Here is a 22699-nt window from a genome sequence, read left to right as displayed (position 1 = left end):
CCATCCTTTTAAATATTCATATACTGAAATGTCAGATCATGATTTGTCTTAAATGTGGCAAATATTAAAGCTACCCAAAAGACACATCCCACTGATTACTGCTTAAAATGACCATTTGTAAATTTACATATTAAAGTGTGATTAGAATGACTACAATTACAGTTGAATCGACAAGAATAATGCAAATAAAACCGCATTGGAGTTAAGTTATCCTTACGCCCTAACGTGGACGAAGTGGCCAAAAGTAGTGATGTTTAAGAAATAAGCAAAATACTATTTTAAAAACGTTGTTCAATTAAATTGCAAATTATTGCAATAGAAAATAGCATACATCATGCAGGTAATAGGCATTAATCCACATGAGGCCATTGTTGAAGATTAGTTTACATTACTCTTTAGTTAAAACACGAGTTACATACTTTATCTCTAAGGTTTTCATCATAACCTCGCAGTTCCCATAGAAGTGAAACATTATGTTGTGCAATGTCAATTATTTCCAATCGTTTTGTTCTAACATTTCTATTTCTTTCTTTCTTTCTTTCTTTCTTTCAGGAGGAACGTAAAAAAGAACCATGATCCGAAGAAAAAATAATGATAAACTTACCAGACATGTTGTACAAATTAAGAAGGAGTGCTGGAAGAAGAGCAGTTATGAGATTCCACAATGTCCTTTTCTGGCTCAGTTATATGGGCTATAACGAAATATTCATAAAAGTCACACAAATTCTCAACACACAAGTCTTAAAACTGTCTCAGAGCATACAATAATATCCTAATATAGCTAGGGATATATTAGTTTGTGAAATTTTCTCTCCATGCCTACTTTTTAAAACCCCTAGAACTCAATGATTTGACAATGATTTGATTGCGCGTTACTTTCAATTTGAATATTCAAAGGCTACTCAAAAATACAGATTTTTCAGTATAAATCAATACATATGCACTTAAAATAACATTTAATTTAATAGATTTTAATAATATTTTATACCCAAACCAAAAAGAAATGGACATTTTAAACATTTTATCCATGTTTTGCCAATCTGCCATCAGGCCCTCTTCATAATGAGGCACTACAGGAAAGTAACGGTTAGATGTTCTATCTAAACATGACCAACAATTAAACATCGCAGATCATATGTATATCAGGATGGATGAGCACATTAACACGTTATTACCATATATTTTTAGTCTTATTTTAAACAATAAACTATTAAATGTCTAGGTTGTGGGCGTGGCATATGGTAGCAGCCATTTCTGCCATCACTGACTCCGTTGCTCCCTCAGCAATTCCATGCTCCCCATCACTGGAACTCACATCACCCACGTCTTATTATAGTTGTTTTAGCATTATTTAGTTTAGTTACATTAATTATATAATATAAAGACTGAACGTTTTAGCCATTCACATGTCAAACCTGATTTGACATCCCAGGGCTAGGCTATTATATACGAATCGAGAAAACTATTTACAAATGAATTGCAATGCAAAAAAATCGGTTTACAAACGTCTGATATATTTTCAATTCAATGACAAGACTCTCGGATTAGTCTACTTGTGTAGCCTTGGCCTACTTAGATGTGGGCAAAGTCATTTCAATTGATTATTGGAATAGGGTTACTGTCCATACCTGTTTAAATGTATAAGAGTTCACAACTTAATACATATGATGTGAGAAAACAGCACATTGCTTTAGAGAAAACCATTTCCTATAAATGTTCTTCCATTGCCATTGTGAGCCTACATTACATTTGAATAACAATTTACAAACATATCAAACAATGAACTCGAACTTATTTTTATATAATTGGTTTATTTTACCTTTATTTAACCAGGTAGACAAGTTGAGAACAAGTTCTCATTTACAACTGCGACCTGGCCAAGATAAAGCAAAGCAGTTCGACACATACAGAGTTACACATGGAATAAAACAAACATACAGTCAATAATACAGTAGAAAAATAAGTCTATATACAATGTGAGCAAATGAGGTGAGATAAGGGAGGGAAGGGCAATAGTTTTAATTAAAATAGCTTAGATTTCAGTTTTGGGGTATCGATCTATCATTATCCTCACTCATATATTGAGAAAATGCACGTACACTATCTGCCCAACACAATCTATGGCCTTTCCTGATTTGTACTGGTAGGGGCCTATACAATGATCCCTATTATGTAGGCCTAAATCCCATCATCTCCACTGGGTAGTTGTATTGACAAACTTCCATAAAGTAGGACCTGGGTCCATTATCCTAACTACCAAGAATATTATGCTAGTGCTCTCATAGAATATCTAACGTTTGGCTTTTTTTATTGATTTATTGCTGCCGTTGCAATTCCCCCCATGAATTACGCTGATATCATAAGAGAAGAGGTAACATGAAACAACCGCGCCATCTAGTGTAGGATATACGTTAGTAGGTTCTCCCTCAGTCTTAATTCGATGTAGTGGTGACAGAACAAAATATAACTCAACAAACGGAAAAGTCATGTTTTTTTCATGTGTCATTTTAGCAAAAAATATGTTTCATTTTCATGCATTTATTGCAGTGTCTTTTATTATAATGGATTTATAATAAAGAATTCTACTGCCCTATACATTATCTATGTTTTTTATTTCTTGAAATGTATAAATGAAACGCCAAACACAGGAAGCATTGATTAATCAGGGAAACTGGGAGTATGGTAAATCACATGCACCCATTGACCAATTCAGATCCCTGCATTGTCTTTGAAAGTAAAATATTCAGGTGTAGATTCCCATTCACTTCTTGAAGTATTCTGTGGATGGTCATCTCTGATTGTCTTTCATTATATTCAAGACTTTTCATTGAGATGTCACCTCTGCCTATTACTACTAATGAATGTTTTGCAACAAAATCCTAAAAGATACGAAAGATAAAAAAATAAAAAAAACTACATATTCATTACCACAGCGTCATCGAGTAAAGGCTAACATAAAGCAGATACAGTTTGACAAACTCTGATTTGGCTATTAAAGCAGACAACAAGATGACATTAAGTAAAGAAGAACGCTAAAGTAAAACAACCTTTAGCAAAAATAAAGATCGTTGTCACATGTTCATCGTAATTGTCGCCATGGCAGTATATAAATAAAAATGATGTTTTACTAATATAATGACGGTATAGAAACACATCTATTTCAAACACTTGAACACAGGCAAAGTCATTCTAGGTCTAACCACTGAATCATAAATGTCAATTCAATGTCTATTCCATGTTGGCTCAAGGTAATTTCATTGAAATGCCGTGTAAACAAAGTTGATGCAACCAGTGTGCGCCCAGCTCTTACTGTATGTCACCAGGGGACTTAGGAGGGTCAAATAAGTAAAAGTTCTACTTTGTACTTCTATAAAGTGATAAGCAAAGTCTACAAAGTCAAATATTTGGATCAAAAGGAGCTGAATCGCTTGCATCAGCATTGTTTCGGTTTTCTGTGAAGGACAGGTCGTTTCCAAATTGACTTAATAAGTCCTCCGAATCTCATATGGTGACCAAGAGCTTCCGACATCTTCTTTCACCCACGAGTGAGTGTCACTATGTGTGGTGAGGGTACTGTCAGAGTCCTCATTAGCTAGAGGGGCCTTGGAGGCTAGGTCGTTGGAGACAGTCATATAGGAAGGACATGTGAAAGTGGAGGCAGCAGGGTAAGAGGTGTGATAGTGTATTTCTTCCAGAGGGTGAAGGGCATAGGGCTGTGCTGAGGCCATGGAGGAGCTGCGGGTGGAGCAGCGGTACTGTGAGGGGCTCCCAGGAGGGTCGGGGCTGGGCAGGGAGACTGGAACAGAGTTCAGGCTGTCTGCACACAAGCCCTCTCCCTGGGTCACTGGGTCTGCCACTGACTGCTCCCATGAATCTCTCTGCAGGAGAAACAGACAGAGGAAAGGATAGAGATGTGTTAGAGATGATGGAAAAATGTGTCTTTTTTGTTGGCTTTGCGGATTGCGGAATGCCCTAAGATGTATGTGTAATGGAGTTGGGTTGGAACCACGCTCGTGTGATGATTGGCTCCCGAGTGGCGCAGTGGTCTAAGGCAGTGCATCTCAGTGCTAGAGGCATTACTACAGACACCCTGGTTTGAATCCAGGCTGTATCACAACCAGCTGTGATTGGGAGTCCCATTCGCGACACACAATTGGCCCAGCGTCGTCTGGGTTTGGCCGGTGTAGGCCATCATTGTAAATAAGAATTTGTTGTTAACTGACTTGCCTAGATAAATAAAGGTTAAATATAAAATACAATTAACCTTGCTGAAGAGGTGTTGGCTCCCTGAGCTAATGTCTAGGCTTTATCTCAGTGGGCTAACAAAGCCTTGTGTAGCTCACAGATCTGGGTTCGAACCGCAATCAGTAACATAGGAAAACACTTTCACTTGTGGAATTTGATTTATTTTTTCCTTCATGCTTGTGTGAAATATGTGCTCATTTGGATGTACCATACCCGCTCCAGCCTCCAGCGCTATTTACATGCTTTGCACCTTTTCACATCACATAAAACACAAATACACATACGGCCTGTTTCCTGCATTTAGCCTAGCCTTGAACTCACTTCTTAGTCCAGGACTAGAATTGAAACCATATTTAAGAAACGGGCCCATAATGTAAAGCCGTATCTCAACAGTCCCATTCTACTACCAGCAGTAATCACTGACAGAGTGCCTTACCAGGAGGAAGTGGGGGGACTCTCCGGAGAAAGGTGGTAGCAGACTGGACAGGGCGGAGCTGGGGAAGATGGAGCTCCCTCCGGTGGTGAAGGCTGCACTGCGGTAGTCTCCGAACGTTTCCTGGTAGTAGCTGTCTATGAAGGAGGAGTATCCCGACATGGCCGATGAGTCACAACCCAGAGGCTTGACCCCAAGGGATGAGGAGTAGACATCGGCTGAAAACTGCTTGGGGGAGAAGTCCGAGTCAGAGATGAAGGGTCGCCTCATGCTGTAGTAGCCAGGGATCATGTGAGACCCTGTTGTAAAGGGAACCAGGTAGAAAACATTCGTAACAAGTGGTCTTGTGTGGCTCGGTTGGTAGAGCATGGAGCTTGCAACGTCGGGATCATGGGGTGCGATTTTGGCTGGGGCCACCCAAAATGTATGCACACACTACTGTAAGTTGCTTTGGATAAAAGTGTCTGCTAAATGGGAAATATATATACACTACCGGTGACATTTTTTAGAACACCTACTCATTCAAGGGTTTTTCTTTATTTTTACTATTTTTTACATTGTAAAATAATAGTGAAGACATCAAAACTATGAAATAACACATATAACACACATTCTTCAAATAGCCACCCTTTCCCTTGATGACAACTTTGCACACTTTTGGCATTCTCTCAACCAGCTTCAACTGTAATGCTTTTCCAACAGTCTTGAAGGAGTTTCCACATATGCTGAGCACCTGTTGGCTGCTTTTCCTTCATTCTGCGGTTCGACTCATCCCAAACCATCTCAATTTGTTTGAGGTCGGGGGATTGTGGAGGCAAGGTCATCTGATGCAGCACTCCATCACTCTCCTTCTTGGTAAAATAGCCCTTACACAGCCTGGAGGTGTGTTGGGTCATTGTCCTGTTGAAAAACAGATGATAGTCCCACTAAGCGCAAACCAGATGGGATGGCGTATCGCTGCAGAATGCTGCAGTAGCCATGCTGGTTAAGTGTGCCTTGAATTCTAAATAAATCACAGACAGTGTCACCAGCAAAGCACCCCCACACCATAACACCTCCTCCTCCATGCTTTACGGTGGGAAATACACATGCGGAGATCATCCATTCACCCACACCGCGTCTCACAAAGACACGGCAGCTGGAACCAAAAATCTCAAATTTGAACTTCAGACCAAAGGACAAATTTCCACTGGTCTAATGCCCATTGCTTGTGTTTCTTGGCCCAAGCAAGTCTCTTCTTCTTATTGGTGTCCTTTGGTAATGGTTTCTTTGCAGCAATTCGACCATGAAGGCCTGATTCACACAGTCTCCACTGAACAGTTGATGTTGAGATGTGTCTGTTACTTGAACTCTGTGAAGCATTTATTTGGGCTGCATTTTCTGAGGTTGGTAACTCTAATGAACTTATCCTCTGCAGCAGAGGTAACTCTGGGTCTTCCATTCCTCTGGCGGTCCTCATGAGAGCCAGTTTCATCATAGCACTTGATTGTTTTTGCGACTGCACTTGAAGAAACTTTCAAAGTTCTTCAAATTTTCCATATTGACTGACCTTCATCTCTTAAAGTAATGATGGACTGTTGTTTCTCTTTGCTTATTTGAGCTGTCCTTGCCATAATATGGACTTGGTCTTTTACCAAATAGGGCTATCTTCTGTATACCCCCCTACCTTGTCACAACACAACTGATTGCCTCAAACGCATTAAGAAGGAAATACATTCCACAAATTAACTTTTAACATGGCACACCTGTTAATTGAAATGCATTCCAGGTGACTACCTCATGAAGCTGGTTGAGAGAATGCCAAGAGTGTGCAAAGCTGTCATCAATGCAAAGGGTGGCTATTTGAAGAATCTCAAATATAAAATATATTTTCATTTGTTTAACACTTTTTTGGTAACTACATGATTCCATATGTGTTATTTCATAGTTTTGATTTCTTCACTATTATAGTGAAAATAAAGAAAAACCCTTGAATGTGTAGGTGTTCTAAAACTTTTGACCTGTAGTGTATATGAATGGTTTGTACGCTTTACTTACAGCCTGCAGGTAGATCGATACCTACTCAGTTGCTCAACTGAATGCATTCAATGGAAATGTGTGTTCTGCATTTAGCCCAACACCTCAGTATCAGAGAGGTGCTGGGGGCTGCCTTAATTAAAATGTTCAGCCCCAGGGGAACAGTTGTGGGGGTTAACTGCCTTGCTCAAGGGCAGAACATCAGATTTTTTCACCTTGCCAGGTCGGGAATTAGAACAAGCAACCTTTCAGTTATTGTCCCAACGCTTTAACCGCTAGGCGACCTGCTGTCCCATCTAGCAGGTCCCGTCTAGGCGACCCGCCGCCCCATCTAGGTGACCCGTCGCCCCATCTAGGCGACCCGCCGCCCCATCTATGCGACCCGTCGCCCCATCTAGGTGACCTGCCGCCCCATCTATGCTACCCGTCGTCCCATCTAGGCGACCCGCCGCCCAGGTACAATGCATTATGGTGTTTTTAATCATTGTAAGATTTATCCTAAATATATATGACGCCCTTATATTGTGATTTTATAATCTCATAAAATCCTGACTAAATAACAACAATTTTGAGTCAGTAAAACATGTCCTACATAGAGAGACATAACATATTAGAAATCTCATGAAGGCTCATAAATGCTTAGAACTAATAAGTAATACAGCCTTATACCTGCAGGAAAACATTTCAAGTGGGCAGTAGCTATCAGAACAAAGCATATAGTATAAGTGTGGAGTGCACGTTCAAAGCTCTGGTGGTTACTTGAAAATCTTGTGCCTTGAGTTTTATTCTACTTTTTCAGAACTTTGCTAGTGAATGTGACATTTGAAAGTTTTTGTCTATAATACTGTTCTTCCCTTACCTCAAACACTATTAGCAGAGTTGATAGGTCAGTGGGACTCATCAATAATTACTTAAATTACCCAGAGATTTTTCTCACCTGGCATTTGGACAAATGACGATTGACTGGATGTTCCTCCCTAGAAATAAAAAAACAGACAAACATTAAAGCCTGGATCCATGGCATTATAAAAACAGGTCTGATTCTGGTAACACATAACATGCCACCACACATGTGCTGAGGAAGGCACAAGCTAATATATAAAGAAAATTCAAACAAAGCTTCAAGAAATGCTACTCACATCCAAGTGAGGGTAACACTTTATTTGGATAGTTCATCTGTAGATCCATTACAGACTACCTACACTTAGGAAAAAAGGTGCTAAGTAGAACTATATAGGGTTCTTTGGTTTGTCCTCGTAGACGTAGGGGAACCCTATGAATGGGTATGCTGACTACAGGAATGTCCACCAGAGCTGTTTCCAGAAAATATTATGTTAATTTCTCTACCATAAGCCGCCTCCAACGTAATTTTAGAGAATTTGGAAGTATGTCCAACCGTCCTCACAACCACAGACCACATGTATGACATCTTGTGGGAGAACTGTTTGCTGATGTCAACGTTGTGAACAGAGTACCCAATGGGGTTATGGTATTGGCAGGCATAAGCTATGGACAACGAATACAATTGAATTGTATCGATGGCAATTAGAATACACAGAGATACCATGACGAGATCATTGTCGTGCCATTCATCCGCCACCATCCCCTCATGTTTCAGAATGATAATGCACAGCCCCATGTCGCAAGGATCTGTACACAATTTCTGGAAGATGAAAATGTCCCAGTTCTTCCATGTCCTGCATACTCACAAGACATGTTTGCCATTGAGCACGTTTGGGATGCTCTGGATCGACATGTACGAAAGCGTGTTCCCGCCAATATCCAGAAACTTCACACAGCCATTGAAGGGGAGTGGGACAACAATCCACAGGCCACAGTCAACAGCCTGATCAACTCTATGCAAAGTAAATGTATCACTCTGCATGAGGCAAATGGTGGTCACACCAGACAGTGACTGTTTTTTTATCCATGCCCCTACCTTTTTCTTAAGGGTATCTGTGACCAACAGATTGATATCTGTATTCCCAGTCATGTGAAATCCATAGATTAGGGCCTAATTTATTTATTTCAATTTACTGATTTCCTTATATGAACTGTAACTCAGTCAAATCAGTGCTTAATTTATGCTGGATCCTGCCGGAACAGGATCCGGCACCTCTCATTTGTAGACTGTTTCGTTCTGGGACCTATTTGGCCAGATCCGACACCTCTCATAGCATTCAAAATCATTTTTACTTTTTGCAATGTAAAAATCGGAATAAAAGCTACCTCGAGTTGATTCTTTTTTAGTTATCCTACCCCCCCCCCCCCCCCTTCCCCTTCCCCCAGCCCAGGCCTGATATTTTAGGAGCTGTTTCAGGTTGGACCGGCCCGGGTTTATGGTTTACGCAACATTGCAACCTATGTTTGAGACCAACGCGTGACTGTGGCTTTATGAGAAGCATGCCTGTGTCTCTCACAGAACTGGAACGAGATTTACTTTCTATGATCTCTCTCCCTCTCTCTGCTCTGACAGACATGAATGAGCCTGCTACTCTCATCTCTCCAGCGTTGCACTTCATCATTTATTTCCTTAAAGAATCATAGCCGTGCAAAGGGTTCTGGAGGATCTACAGTACCCCAGATATGTTGAAATACATTTGCTAAAGTTACTGCTGTCTGTTCAGATATAAGTGAAATACTTCAGAATAGCCAGCTACACCATGAGAAAGAATATAATTTAGCCACAGAGGATCAACAGCTTCTTTAAAAAAAATGTTTCCTAGCTGTGGAGTGTAGCCCAATAACAAGGCCAAGCCTACAGTCAGGAACGTGCTGCAAATCTGTCATTGAACAAACAGCGTGCAGACAAAACAGGGCTTTCGCAATACTTAAAATACAATTGCTGGAAAACACAGGTTGGAAAGCAAATGTCTTCTGCTGAAAAGAGAATTCTCTAATCTGTCTGCTGTTTGCTACCAAAATACACTGCTCCAAAAAATAAAGGGAACACTTAAACAACACAGTGTAACTCCAAGTCAATCACACTTCTGTGAAATCAAACTGTCCACTTAGGAAGCAACACTGATTGACAATAAATTTCACATGCTGTTGTGCAAATGGAATAGACAACAGGTGGAAATTATAGGCAATTAGCAAGACACCCCCAATAAAGGAGTGCTTCTGCAGGTGGGGACCACAGACCACTTCTCAGTTCCTATGCTTCCTGGCTGATGTTTTGGTCACTTTTGAATGCTGGCGGTGCTTTCACTCTAGTGGTAGCATGAGACGGAGTCTACAACCCACACAAGTGGCTCAGGTAGTGCAGCTCATCCAGGATGGCACATCAATGCGAGCTGTGGCAAGAAGGTTTGCTGTGTCTGTCAGCGTAGTGTCCAGAGCATGGAGGCGCTACCAGGAGACAGGCCAGTACATCAGGAGACGTGGAGGAGGCAGTAGGAGGGCAACAACCCAGCAGCAGGATCGCTACCTCTGCCTTTGTGCAAGGAGGAGCAGGAGAAGCACTGCCAGAGCCCTGCAAAATGACCTCCAGCAGGCCACAAATGTTCATGTGTCTGCTCAAACGTTCAGAAACAGACTCCATGAGGGTGGTATGAGGGCCCCTTGTGAGAACATATGCTGGTGCGGTTGGCCCTGGGTTCCTCCTAATGCAAGACAATGCTAGACCTCATGTGGCTGGAGTGTGTCAGCAGTTCCTGCAAGAGGAAGGCATTGATGCTATGGACTGGCTCGCCCGTTCCCCAGACCTGAATCCAATTGAGCACATCTGGGACATCATGTCTCGCTCCATCCACCAACGCCACGTTGCACCACAGGAGTTGGCGGATGCTTTAGTCCAGGTCTGGGAGGAGATCCCTCAGGAGACCATCCGCCACCTCATCAGGAGCATGCCCAGGCGTTGTTGGGAGGTCATACAGGCACGTGGAGGCCACACACACTACTGAGCCTCATTTTGACTTGTTTTAAGGACATTACATCAAAGTTGGATCAGCCTGTAGTGTGGTTTTCCACTTCAATTTTGAGTGTGACTCCAAATCCAGACCTCGATGGGTTGATAAATTGGATTTCTATTGAATATTTTTGTGTGATTTTTGTTGTCAGCACATTCAACTATGTAAAGAAAAAAGTATTTAAGAAGATTATTTCTTTCATTCAGATCTAGGATGTGTTGTTTAAGTGTTCCCTTTATTTTTTTGAGCAGTATATTTGTTCAACTTCCTAATAGGCCTATTGTTTTACAAAGTAAAACAAGAGAGAGAGGCTTTTGGCACGAGCGCATTGGCCATCACCAGCAAGTGAGCTGCAGCATCATTGGGTGACACTGTAATCTCCTCATAATTTCCTCATATTGTAGTCTACAATATGTGTCTCCACACCTAGGCCTAGGCTATTGATGGATTCAAGACAAGTTCGTTTATATTGATCTCAAATTCTCAGTTTGTCAGTGTCAAAGTAGTGCTTTCATGACAACTGGGAACTCGAAAAAAACAAGGTTGAATCATCACGTAAGTGATCTTCAGGTCAGAATTTCAGAGCTCTATAAAGAGGCCTGAGTTCCCGACTTGGAATTCCGAGTTTGATGACCTTTCAAAACTAATTTTTCCAGTCGGAACTCGTTTTTTCCCGACTTCCCAGACTTTTTTGAACGCACTGAAGTCGGAAGTCTGAGATTTCCCAGTTCCGTGCTCCCATGCATTTAAAACAAATATTTCAAAGTCTTCAGTCATGTAAAATGATGTAGAATTGCGTGAAATCCGTTTATAAAAGGCCACATTTTTCCCGGACCTTAGGCCACTAAAAATGTTCTCCATGTGTGCAACTTCTGTTAGTGCATCTAGTCTACTGCTCTATGCCACTACGCAAATGCAATTATATGCATGCAATGATTAGGGGAGAGCGAGGTAAGTTGTCACACGGGTAAGATGTCAAACTGTTCATACCTCCAACACTAGAGGCGCTATCTCAAAAATCAAATAGCTACTTTGTGTGACTACATGTTCTATGGTCCACTTCCTGTTCAGATGTGGTCAAGGCCATTCTAATCTGAGGTGAGCACAAGTTTCTTATTTTTCCACTTCAAAAAAAATGTATTGGCACCTTACATTTTATGCAATAAAACTTTGTTAGGTATGAATGTTCAAAATTATAATTTTGCACTGAGTAGAGGAGACAATAATGTGTCTTTTGATACTTTAGCTACAGTCCTATGTTGAGCTAACCTTGAGATTTAGCCAACATTAGCACACATGTCAGTTTGGGGCAAGTTGTCTCACATGTGACAACTTTCCCCAGTATACATAGACACATGAAACATGCTCAAAAAACATTGTGATACTGTGTAATCAGCTCTGATAATAGTATTAAATGTTACTGTAAATGGATTATTATATATGTATAGTTTAAAGCAGCAGACATATCCCTGGACTACACAAGACAGGCTCTGGCTTGTATGTGTGTGTGTGTGTCTACTAACACACTACATGTCTACTGTATGAGACAGTATATCCATACACACACACTACTTCATACAGTGTCATGCATTTAGGATTGTAGACAGGGAGGTGGGCATAATAAGCCTGTAATGGATATGTAATTGCAATGAGGAAATTTGTTTTTGAAAGAAAGAAGAAAGGAAGGAAGGAAGAAAGAAAGAAAGATGGTTAGAAATGATAAAAGAAAGACAGAGAATGGCAGCACACCACCTGCCATAATGTTGAAGGCAGTGAGGCAGGTGAAGTTGCAGAACAAATCAATCATGAGTACAGCAAAGGATTTTGACATAAATTACCGTACTCTGACTCGGTATTGTCAAAAGGTTTCCAGAGAAGAAGTTGAAATTCAGACAGCCATACCAACAACAGTGGTTGGCTATACAAAGCCACGGGAGGTTTTTTCTCCTGATTTGGAGATGCAGCTTGTTCAGTATATTACTAGGTCAGCTGACATTTGTTTTGGTATGTCGCCAAATGAGGTCAGAAGACTTGCCTACCAGTTTGCTGTGGCACACCAGCTGAAGTTCGCGCCAATATGGGCAGAAAAAGAAAAGGCCAGCTCGGAGTGGTTTACAGGCTTCTTAAAGCGGTACCCAACGCTGTCGCTGAGGAAGCCAGAGGCAACTAGCCTTGCCAGGGCAAGTAGCTTCAACAGAGAAAATGTTCATTATTTCTTTGACAATGTAGCAGAAGTGCTACAGAGATATCAATTTAGACCAGGAGACACATGGAATGTCGATGGAACTGGGCTGACCACTGTACATAAACCTGACAAAGTGGTGTGCAGACATGGATTCAAACAAGTAGGGTCACTGACCTCCGCTGAAAGGAGAACCCTTGTCACGCTGGCTTGTCCTGTCTCAGCCACAGGAAATAGTATGCCTCCATATTTTATATTCCCCTGTGTCAAATTCCGCAATCAATACCTGCCAGGCCCCAGCACCATTCCAGCCCTGCCTAGCATGAGCTAAGACACAGACCTGCCCAGTTCTTATGCTAGCAACAGCTCACCCTTGCCCAGCAATGCCATTGCTGACAGCGGATTACCAACTCCAGAGGACAACTGGCCATATCAAAAAGCTAGCCCCCAAAAACCAGCTTGCAACGAAGAAAACAGCGCAAAACAGCATCCCTAGCCGCGTCCTCAGAGCATGCGCAGACCAGCTGGCTGGTGCGTTGACGAACATATTCAATCAATCCTTATCCCAGTCTGCTGTTCCCACATGCTTCAAGAGGGCCACCATTGTTCCTGTTCCCAAGAAAGCTAAGGTAACGGAGTTAAATGACTATCGCCCAGTAGCTCTCGCTTCCGTCATCATGAAGTGCTTTGAGAGACTAGTCAAGGACCATATCACCTCCACCCTACCTGACACCCTAGACCCACTTTGCTTACCGCCCCAATAGGTCCACAGACGACGCAATCGCAATCACACTGCACACTGCCCTAACCCATCTGGACAAGAGGAATATGAGGTCAGTACAGGTGCATCAAAGCTGGGACCGAGAGACTGAAAAACAATTTCTATCGCAAGGCCATCAGACTGTTAAACAGCCATCACTAACATTGAGTGGCTGCTGCCAACATACTGACTCATCTCTAGCCACTTTAATAATTAAAAATTGGATGTAATAAATGTATCACTAGTCACTTTAAACAATGTCACTTTATATAATGTTTACATACCCTACATTACTCATCCCATATGTATATACTGTACTCTATATCATCTACTGCATCTTGCCTATGCCGTTCGGCCATCGCTCATCCATATATTTTTATGTACATATTCTTATTCATTCCTTTACACTTGAGTGTATAAGGTAGTTATTGTGAAATTGTTAGATTACTTGTTAGATATTACTGCATGGTCGGAACTAGGAGCACAAGCATTTTTGCAACACTTGCATTAACATCTGCTAACCATGTGTATGTGACCAATAAACTATCTACTAACCCTAACCCTTATCCTAACCCTAACCCTAAACCTAACCCTAACCTTAACTCTTACCCTTATTCTAAGCCTTACCTTAACCCTAACCCTAACCCTAACCTTAACCCTTACCCTTATTCTAAACCTTACCCTAACCCTAACCTTAACCCTTACTCGTATTCTAAACCTTACCCTAACCCTAACCTTAAGCCTTACCCGTATTCTAAACCTTACCCTGACCCTAACCTTAACCCTTACCCTTATTCTAAACCTTACCCTGACCCTAACCTTAACCCTTACCCTTATTCTAAACCTTACCCCGACCCTAACCTTAACCCTTACCCTTATTCTAAACCTTACCCTAACCCTAACCTTAACCCTTACACTGATTCTAAACCTTACCCTAACCCTAACTTTAACCCATACCCTTATTCTAACCTTACCCTAACTCTAACCCTAACCTTAACCTTACCATAACCCTAACCCTTATTCTAAACCTTACCCTAACCCTAACCTTAACCGTTATCCTAACCCTAACCCTAATCTTAACTCTTACCCTTATTCGAAACCTTATCCTAACCCCAACCCTAACCTTAACCCTTACCCTTATTCTAAACCTTACCCTAACCCTAACCTTAACCCTTACCCTTATTCTATACCTTACCCTAACCCTAACCTTAAGCCTTACCCTACCCTAACCCTAACCTTAACCCTTACCCTTATTTTAAACCTTTACCCTTAACCTAACCCTAACCTTAACCCTCACCCTTACCCTAACCCTAACCTTAACACTTATTTTAAACCTTACCCTAAACCTAACCTTAACCCTAACCTTAACCCCCAGCCTTATTCTAAACTTTACCCTAACCTAAACCCTAACCTTAACCCTTACCCTTATTCTAAACCTTACCCTAACGGTAACCTTAACTCTTAACCTTATTCTAAACTCTACCCTTATTCTAAACCTTACCCTAACCCTAAACCTAAGCCTAACTTTAACCTTAACCCTTACCCTTACCCTAACCCCTAACCCTAATCTTAACTCTTACCCATATTCAAAACCTTACTCTAACCCTAACCTTAACCCTTACCCTTATTCTATACCTTACCCTAACCCTAACCCTAACCTTAACCCCTACCCTAACCTCAACCCTTACCCTTATTTTAAATCTTACCCTTAACCTAACCCTAACCCTTACCATAATTTTAAACCTTACCTTAACCCTAACCTTAACCCTAACCTTAACCCTTAGCCTTATTCTAAACCTTACACCTAAACCTAACTGCAACCTTAGCACACAGTTGCTTATCAGTAGATAGTGTGTTGATAGTATTGCAATGCATAGAGCAGCTACAGATGGACTATCCAAAAAAAGTATGACCCAAGTGAGTGCTGGCCTTTTTTCATGTTTGATGTGAACATAACATGGACAGTAACAAAGCATACAGTGACATTCTGTGAAATAAAAAAACAGATCAGGTCATGATCATTATCATTATAGACTGAAAAACATTAACCGCCATGAACTTTTATAGCAGGCATGGTGTCACATTTATGATAGCATTACGAAGAGCTTATAATGCAGAAGTCAGTTAAACGATTAATTATGGGGTTTAATACACTTCTTAATGGCTTTATTATCCTCTTGGGTGCCGTGGAGTCTGAAGTAAAATATAGAAATGACAAGTCTCCATTCTGTCTATGGTTATTGAAGACACTTTTTGCATTACATTTATAGCAAGCTTATTATAATGTATAGTGAAAATGTTTGTATGTGGGTTAGAAAGGGAGATATACTGTACACTTACAGGGATAAAAAAAAAGAGAGAGACACACATACACACACAGCGAGGGTTAAAAAGGAGGACAAGCTCTCTTTTGTTTGCATATAAGCTGTGTTGGCTGGAAGGCAAGCAAATTTTGAGGGTTGGATTTGAATGCAATTTGCCCATACCAAGACTTCCCTATGTGGACCAGGTCTATGCCTCAGTGCTTCTCTGAAGGCTGCCTATGGAAATCATGTTGTTAAAGCATCATGGTCTCCCAGTTCACAGCAAAGCACCTGATGGAGAGACACAATAAAGCTGCATGGGGAGGCTAACAACTACCCAGGGCTGTTTCTAGCATTTTGGGGGCTCTATGCTAGACACCACATAAGAGGAAAACTGCTGATGCACTAGCAAAAAAATACAATTGGGGTGTCGCTAATGCCTTGAAACGGTACTGCAACTACCAGCCAACATCACCAGCCACAGGTCTTCATAAGGAGCTGATCTGTGAAGAATGTTGGGCTGCAATGTGTTGTATGACAGTTGTTAAAGAAAAGTTGATGGTCTCTACAAGGATGCTGAAAATAATGTTGGCTGTCTTTAAGTTTTTATATGCAGGCGTATTTGGTGAAAAGGCTGTCCTAATGGAAAACCAGTTACCAGTCAAAATGTTGTCCATATATGACCGAGCATTTGGGAGCATACTAGTGTGCACATATTTTAGTTCTACATGACTATTTACTCTGATTCATTATTTGAAGTATGTGTGGATACCCAAGTGTTTACAAATAAACAAAAACAGACCCTTGAAAAGTACTCTTTCCTCCACAATAACACAACAGTGAAGATACACTGAATGGCCAGCTGGCCCTAATAATGTCCAAACCTCAGTCAGTTCTGCATATAGTATAGGCTACTGTAATTGAGTAAGGAAGAGCTGGCTAATGCCATTTCTCTCTCAGCATTCCTTGATGCTGAAAGTCAGAGGTCTTACTTGTGTCACGAGTCTTATAATGCACAAATGAATAGAGCAGAGTATCTATGGTTATATCTCTTTAATATTCTTCTTTATAAAACTTGAAGTTTGTTATTACTTGAGATTATGTAAGACGGTCTATGTCCTATCATTGAGGCAGCATGACTGTTGTCAAATACATTTCCCTTTGATTTCTATGGGTCCATGTTGCAACTTGAATTAAATCACTTTGTGGCTAAAGTTTGCCAACGTCTATCAATAGCCTTTCTTTCTAGGATAAAAGACTGCAAACTAGAATGAGAGAGAGAGAGCATCAGAGAAAGTCTAGGCAACCTTTAGATAGTGTGGCCCATTACCCTGTTATCTGTATGTGTCTTTAGTCTGTATTGTTCACCCCATGAACCTGGGAACACACCTCTCATGTTTACAAAGGAAGACAGTGAATCTACTAGTGTCACGTCCTGACCATAGTAAGTTGTTTTTTTCTATGGTAGAGTAGGTCAGGGCGTGACGGGGGGGGTCTACGAGCCACACGGTCCCGTGTGGCGCAGTTGGTAGAGCATGGTGTTTGCAATGCCAGGGTTGTGGGTTCGATTCCCACGGGGGACCAGTACGGAGAAAAGTGTATGAAATGTATGCATTCACTACTGTAAGTCGCTCTGGATAAGAGCGTCTGCTAAATGACGTAAATGTAAATGTCTATGTTTTGTATTTCTATGTTCAGTTTCTAGTTTTGTATTTCTATGTTGGTTTTGTTTGGTATGATCTCCAATTAGAGGCAGCTGGTTGTCGTTGTCTCTAATTGGAGGTTATATTTAAGCTGATGTTTGTCCCACCTGTTTTTGTGGGTGATTATCTTTTGTGTAGTGTTTGTTTCTCTCTGCGTCACGGTTTGTTGTTTTTGTAAATTCAGTTATTTTGTGTATTGCAAAAGTTTCACGGATTTAATAAAATGTGGAACTACAACCACGCTGCACTTTGGTCCGATCCTTTGAACAGCCGTGACAACTAGAATAAAACATAAACACACAGTATCATTGGATATTGAGTATAATCCAATCTAATTTAGCGTTAAGTTAAAAACTGTTGATGGCTTGGTAAAACTGGGGTCTTACCAATCCATCCACAATATGATATCTGTAACTCTGAGTTAATAGTATTCCCTTAATATAAATACTGACAGAGCCCAAGTATATTACATGTTCGCTTTCAAGCAGAGGTTTCGGTGGTGGCGTTGACAACATCAATCTAGTTTTGTTTAGGAAAATAGTGACTCAAATCAGTATTAAGCAATAAGAGCAGTACTTCCTGGTGTTGTGATCTTTGCTGCTGTTTGCTTTGGACCCATTGACCTCTGAGAGAAGTAATTTGGCAAACCTCTGACATTTTTGCATAACATTATTATGAATTTATCATTCAAGTGTTTTTTGGCCACAAATGAAATATCACTTATAACCCAATCTTCCGATTCAACATCACATTTAGTTTTGTTCTGCCACAAAGGTTGTTTCTTTATATTCAAAACAAATTTTAGTCTGTGGAGATTCAACATGAATTTAACTGTTTGATATTTCTGCATAGATATTGATGTTTCAAAAGTACCATACAGTCCAGGCATAAGAGGTTGGTCACAGAGTGTGAAAGCATGTCTTATGGTTTACGATGTTGAAACTAATGGCATCTACCTCATAGTTTGTTCATCCCTCATCAGGATCTCTCCATGTAGAGTGTAGTTAGTGTCTAGCGAGTGGACATGCCAATGGTAACAGAAAACAAATGGAGTCCTGTAAAGGGCATTGACAGGCAGCTTGGGAGATGAAAAGCTTTTCCTGTTTGCTCAGGCAGATGTCTCGTAGGCCGATTTCGCTATGTCTGAGGAAACAATGACGGGCTTGTCTGTGGCCTGCATGGAGAACATTATCAGTCGGCAGGTGTGCGAGAATCTGACTTTGCATAGACCAACCTGGCAGACCAAAAAGGGTTTGTGTTAGCTATCCTCCTCACAACTTCTAGAGGTCATGACCATTAGCCATTGTCTCTTATTGTTGTCCTGCTCATGGTAGGGTTTTCATGCGTCTGCTTGGCTTTGTTTTTCTCTCTTAAACCCTGTGTTCTGTTATTTACCCATAGGCTTATCTTTCACTCATGGCTGAGAAGTGGAGAAATAAAGGCACACTGCCGAGGGACTTATAGGTAGGCATTATGGTCATGAAAAGAAATAAATCATTCATTTAAAAAAATAATAATAATGCAAAAGCGAGTCATACAAGATTTACTTTGAGTACTCACACTATATCTTGGTCCATTTGTTTGTCTTTGTCGTTTCTCTGCCAGTAAATCTTTCACTGTGTGCTTGACCCTAACCCCTTGATAGGCCCTTTTAGAATAATCTGGAGGAGAAAAAGAGAGAAATATTTTGCACACATACACACACACACACACACACACACACACACACACACACACACACACACACACACACACACACACACACACACACACACACACACCACACACACACACGCACACACACAGATAGAATTTACACATTATTCAAGATAAATCATTTTCTAGATAAATATTTTGCACACATACACACACACACACACAGAGATATAATTTACTCTTTATTTCGAGTGTGAAGTAATACAAGTTAATACATTATTCTACACTCATTACTCTGCGGTGGTTATTGAAAATTATCTCCATACACACCTAACACAAGGATAGCCTCAAATTGTAGTTATTTTGATACAAGGTTTAACATTTTGTATGCTTCAAGTGCATTGCTAGAACAAATTCTATGAACCTCTTGAAGTACAGTTGAAGTTGGAAGTTTACATACACCTTAGCCAAATACATTTAAACTCAGTTTTTCACAATTCCTGACATTTAATCCTAGTAACAATTCCCTGTCTTAGGTCAGTTAGGATAACCCCGTTATTTTAAGAATGTGAAATGTCAGAATAATACTAGAGAGAATTATTTATTTCAGCTTCTATTTCTTTCATCACATTCCCAGTGGGTCAGAAGCTTACATACACTAAATTAGTATTTGGTAGCATTGCCTTTAAATTGTTCACTTCGGTCAAACATTTCGGGTAGCCTTCCACAAGCGTCCCACAATAAGTTGGATGAATTTTGGTCCATTCCTCCTGACAGAGCTGGTGTAACAGTCAGGTTTGTAGGCCTCCTTGCTCACACACACTTTTTCAGTTCTGCCCACAGATTTTTTATAAAATTGAGGTCATGGCTTTGTGATGGCCACTCCAATACCTTGACTTTATTGTCCTTAAGCTACTTTGCCACAACTTTGGAAGTAAGCTTGGGGTCATTGTCCATTTGGAAGACCCATTTGCGACCAAGCTTTAACTTCCTGACTGATGTCTTGAGATGTTGCTTCAATATATCCACATAATTTTCCATCCTCCTGATGATGCCATCTATTTTGTGAAGTGCACCGGTCCCTCCTGCAGCAAGCACCCCCACAACATGATGCTGCCAACCCCGCGCTTCACGGTTGGGATGGTGTTCTTCGGCTTGCAAGACTCCCCCTTTTTCCTCCAAACATAACGATGGTCATTATGGCCAAACAGTTCTATTTTTGTTTCATCAGACCAGAGGACATTTCTCCAAAAAGTACGATCTTTGTCCCCATGTGCAGTTGCAAACCGTAATCTGTCTTTTTTATGGCGGTTTTGGAGCAGTGGCTTCTTCCTTGCTGAGCGGCCTTTCAGGTTATGTCGATATAGGACTCGTTTTACTGTGGATATAGATCTTTTGTACCTGTTTCCTCCAGCATCTTCACAAGGTCCTTTGCTGTTGTTCTGGGATTGATTTGCACTTTTCACACCAAAGTACATTCATCTCTATGAGACAGAGCGCGTCTTCTTCCTGAGCGGTATGATGGCTGCATGGTCCCATGGTGTTTATACTTGCGTACTATTGTTTGTACAGATGAACGTGGTACCTTCAGGCATCTGGAAATTGCTCCCAAGGATGAACCAGACTTGTGGAGGTCTACAATTTTTTTTCTGAGGTCTTGGCTGATTTCTTTTGATTTTCCCATGATGTCAAGCATGGAGGCATTGAGTTTGAAGGTAGACCTTGAAATACATCCACAGGTACACCTCCAATTGACTCAAATTATGTTAATTAGCCTATCAGAAGCTTCTAAAGCCGTGATATCATTTTCTGGAATTTTCCAAGCTGTTTAAAGGCACTGGAATTGTGATACAGTGAATTATAAGTTAAATAATCTGTCTGTAAACAATTGTTGGAAAAATGACTTGTGTCATGCACAAAGTAGATGTCCTAACTGACTTGCCAAAACTATAGTTATTAACAAGACATTTGTGGAGTGGTTGAAAAACAAGTTTTAATGACTCCAACCTATGTGTATGTAAACTTCAACTGTATATGAAAAACTATTATTTTCAGGAGGCCTACATTAAACATAATATGCGCTTATTGTATTCTGTTTTTGCTCTCTTATATTTTAAGTATTTTAGAAATTAGCTTGAAGTAAGTATTTTCAAATTGTACCTACTCAAAGTAAAATACAAATATAACACAAGTACAATATATTGCTGGTTATGTATTTTACAGATAATCTGCTGCTCCTGCTTAGTGCCTGTCCTCATTCATTCCTTCAAACATGTATTCATTTGAATTTTCACAGTTTTATGCATAGCTGAATTTCCTTTTGGGATACATGTGTAAATGGAATGGAAATTGTCTTTGGGTTTTGTCATTGCAAATTTCCTGTTCAAAAAAGTAATTTTGTACAAACATGCATCATTGTCTAACAGTGATGGCATTTTCATAGACTGGATAGCCCCCCACACATTTTAAGTAGTTGAAATAGGCCAAGTGATAGAAGTATCAAAAGTGTCAATATTTATTCTTATATACGTCATAAATCTCAACAGCAAATATGTCTCCAAACCCCCCCCCCCCCCCCCCCCCAAACATATTCCTAGTGAGCATACTATAGACTATATTTGCACTTTAACATGCAAAAGGAAATCACATGCAAAAAAAACAGTACAGTATGTAAAAGATCTAAGCATTATGAATGGAGTCGTAAGATAGGATCCTATTTTACTATAGCCATGTTGATCATCATATGGCAAAACAGTTTTGAAATTCAGAAATTGATGTTGGAATCGGATGACTATGACATCGTTTTCTAGGTGTTGCTATATTTGATATCCAAATGAATTATTTATTAATTGAAAAGAGGGTTGGGTACCGGACACCCAAGACCAAAACAATATCTGCATTCTATTCAGCATCATCATGTCCTTTATGCTTTGCACTAGTCGCAACTAACTATTGCCATCTTTAGATATAATTAATGAACAATCATATGTATGTTCAAATGACAAACTGTTACCATATTTCCCAATGCAATACTCTACAGTACTATACTTTCAGTTTTAGTATGAAACATATAATCCAATACACCAATCCAATACCTTACAAAGCACAATGTTAGCTTTACAGGTAATTTAATTCATAAACTTTTTAATATTGAAGGATACTAGTAATTTCCAAAAATGACAATGGCATAAATCAGATTGTTATGCTAGTTAAGTATGTCATTATCACCCCCTTAAGGAAATGGCATTCGCTTTTTATGGATGATGATAGTTTTGTCAAAACTATATACTATGGAAGTATCTCATAAATTATTATGAATCAGTGTTATGGTTGCATTTTGCCTTACCGGGTTCCATGATGCAGCAGTTTCAGGTCTGGTACTACAAAGATTGAGGATGCCAGTCCTCTATTCCAATGAAAGTGTATATGTACCTATGATCAAAATCATACTAAAGACAAGCCTTTTCCACCTCTGGAAACTTTTATGGAA

General features: G+C 40.3%; 2 protein-coding genes and 1 long non-coding RNA gene across 4 annotated transcripts in view; 1 reads left to right on the top strand and 2 right to left on the bottom strand.

Moving 5' to 3' along the window:
• Window positions 1-831, bottom strand: part of LOC106580933 (POU class 2 homeobox associating factor 3) — a 6025-nt gene extending 5194 nt beyond the window's left edge. For both annotated transcript variants that reach the window (XM_045703675.2, XM_045703676.2), the window contains exon 1: window positions 605-831. In XM_045703675.2, the coding sequence (XP_045559631.1) occupies window positions 605-611 (7 nt within the window). In that variant the 5' untranslated portion in view covers window positions 612-831. The remainder of the gene's footprint in view (window positions 1-604) is intronic.
• Window positions 1-2595, top strand: part of LOC123729273 (uncharacterized) — a 4065-nt gene extending 1470 nt beyond the window's left edge. Inside the window, exon 2 of the long non-coding RNA XR_006760983.2 lies at window positions 553-2595. This is a non-coding gene — a long non-coding RNA (uncharacterized LOC123729273). The remainder of the gene's footprint in view (window positions 1-552) is intronic.
• On the bottom strand, window positions 2589-22699 carry LOC106580954 (POU domain class 2-associating factor 2). Its single transcript, XM_014162544.3, has 5 exons — window positions 22556-22699; window positions 19114-19214; window positions 7632-7671; window positions 4682-4977; window positions 2589-3878 (listed from the first exon to the last, which is right to left on the bottom strand). Exons 1-5 carry the CDS (start codon window positions 22563-22565, stop codon window positions 3483-3485), a joined length of 843 nt encoding a protein of 280 aa, XP_014018019.1. The 5' UTR covers window positions 22566-22699; the 3' UTR covers window positions 2589-3482.

The sequence above is a fragment of the Salmo salar genome, chromosome 20 (assembly GCF_965601325.2).
Source record: "Salmo salar chromosome 20, fSalSal1, whole genome shotgun sequence".
Taxonomy (NCBI): domain Eukaryota; kingdom Metazoa; phylum Chordata; class Actinopteri; order Salmoniformes; family Salmonidae; genus Salmo; species Salmo salar.
The sequence above is the reverse complement of the archived record's forward strand: the minus strand, read 5'-3'. Positions and strand labels throughout refer to the sequence as shown.

Excerpts from the sequence above, each read along its gene's own strand:
- LOC106580954 (XM_014162544.3), bottom strand. Across the intron at positions 7,672-19,113 it reads CAAATGGACCAAGATATAGT|GGAGGAACATCCAGTCAATC; the intron begins GTGAGTACTCAA and ends TTTTATTTCTAG. Across the intron at positions 3,879-4,681 it reads AGTCCCCCCACTTCCTCCTG|AGAGATTCATGGGAGCAGTC; the intron begins GTAAGGCACTCT and ends TTTCTCCTGCAG.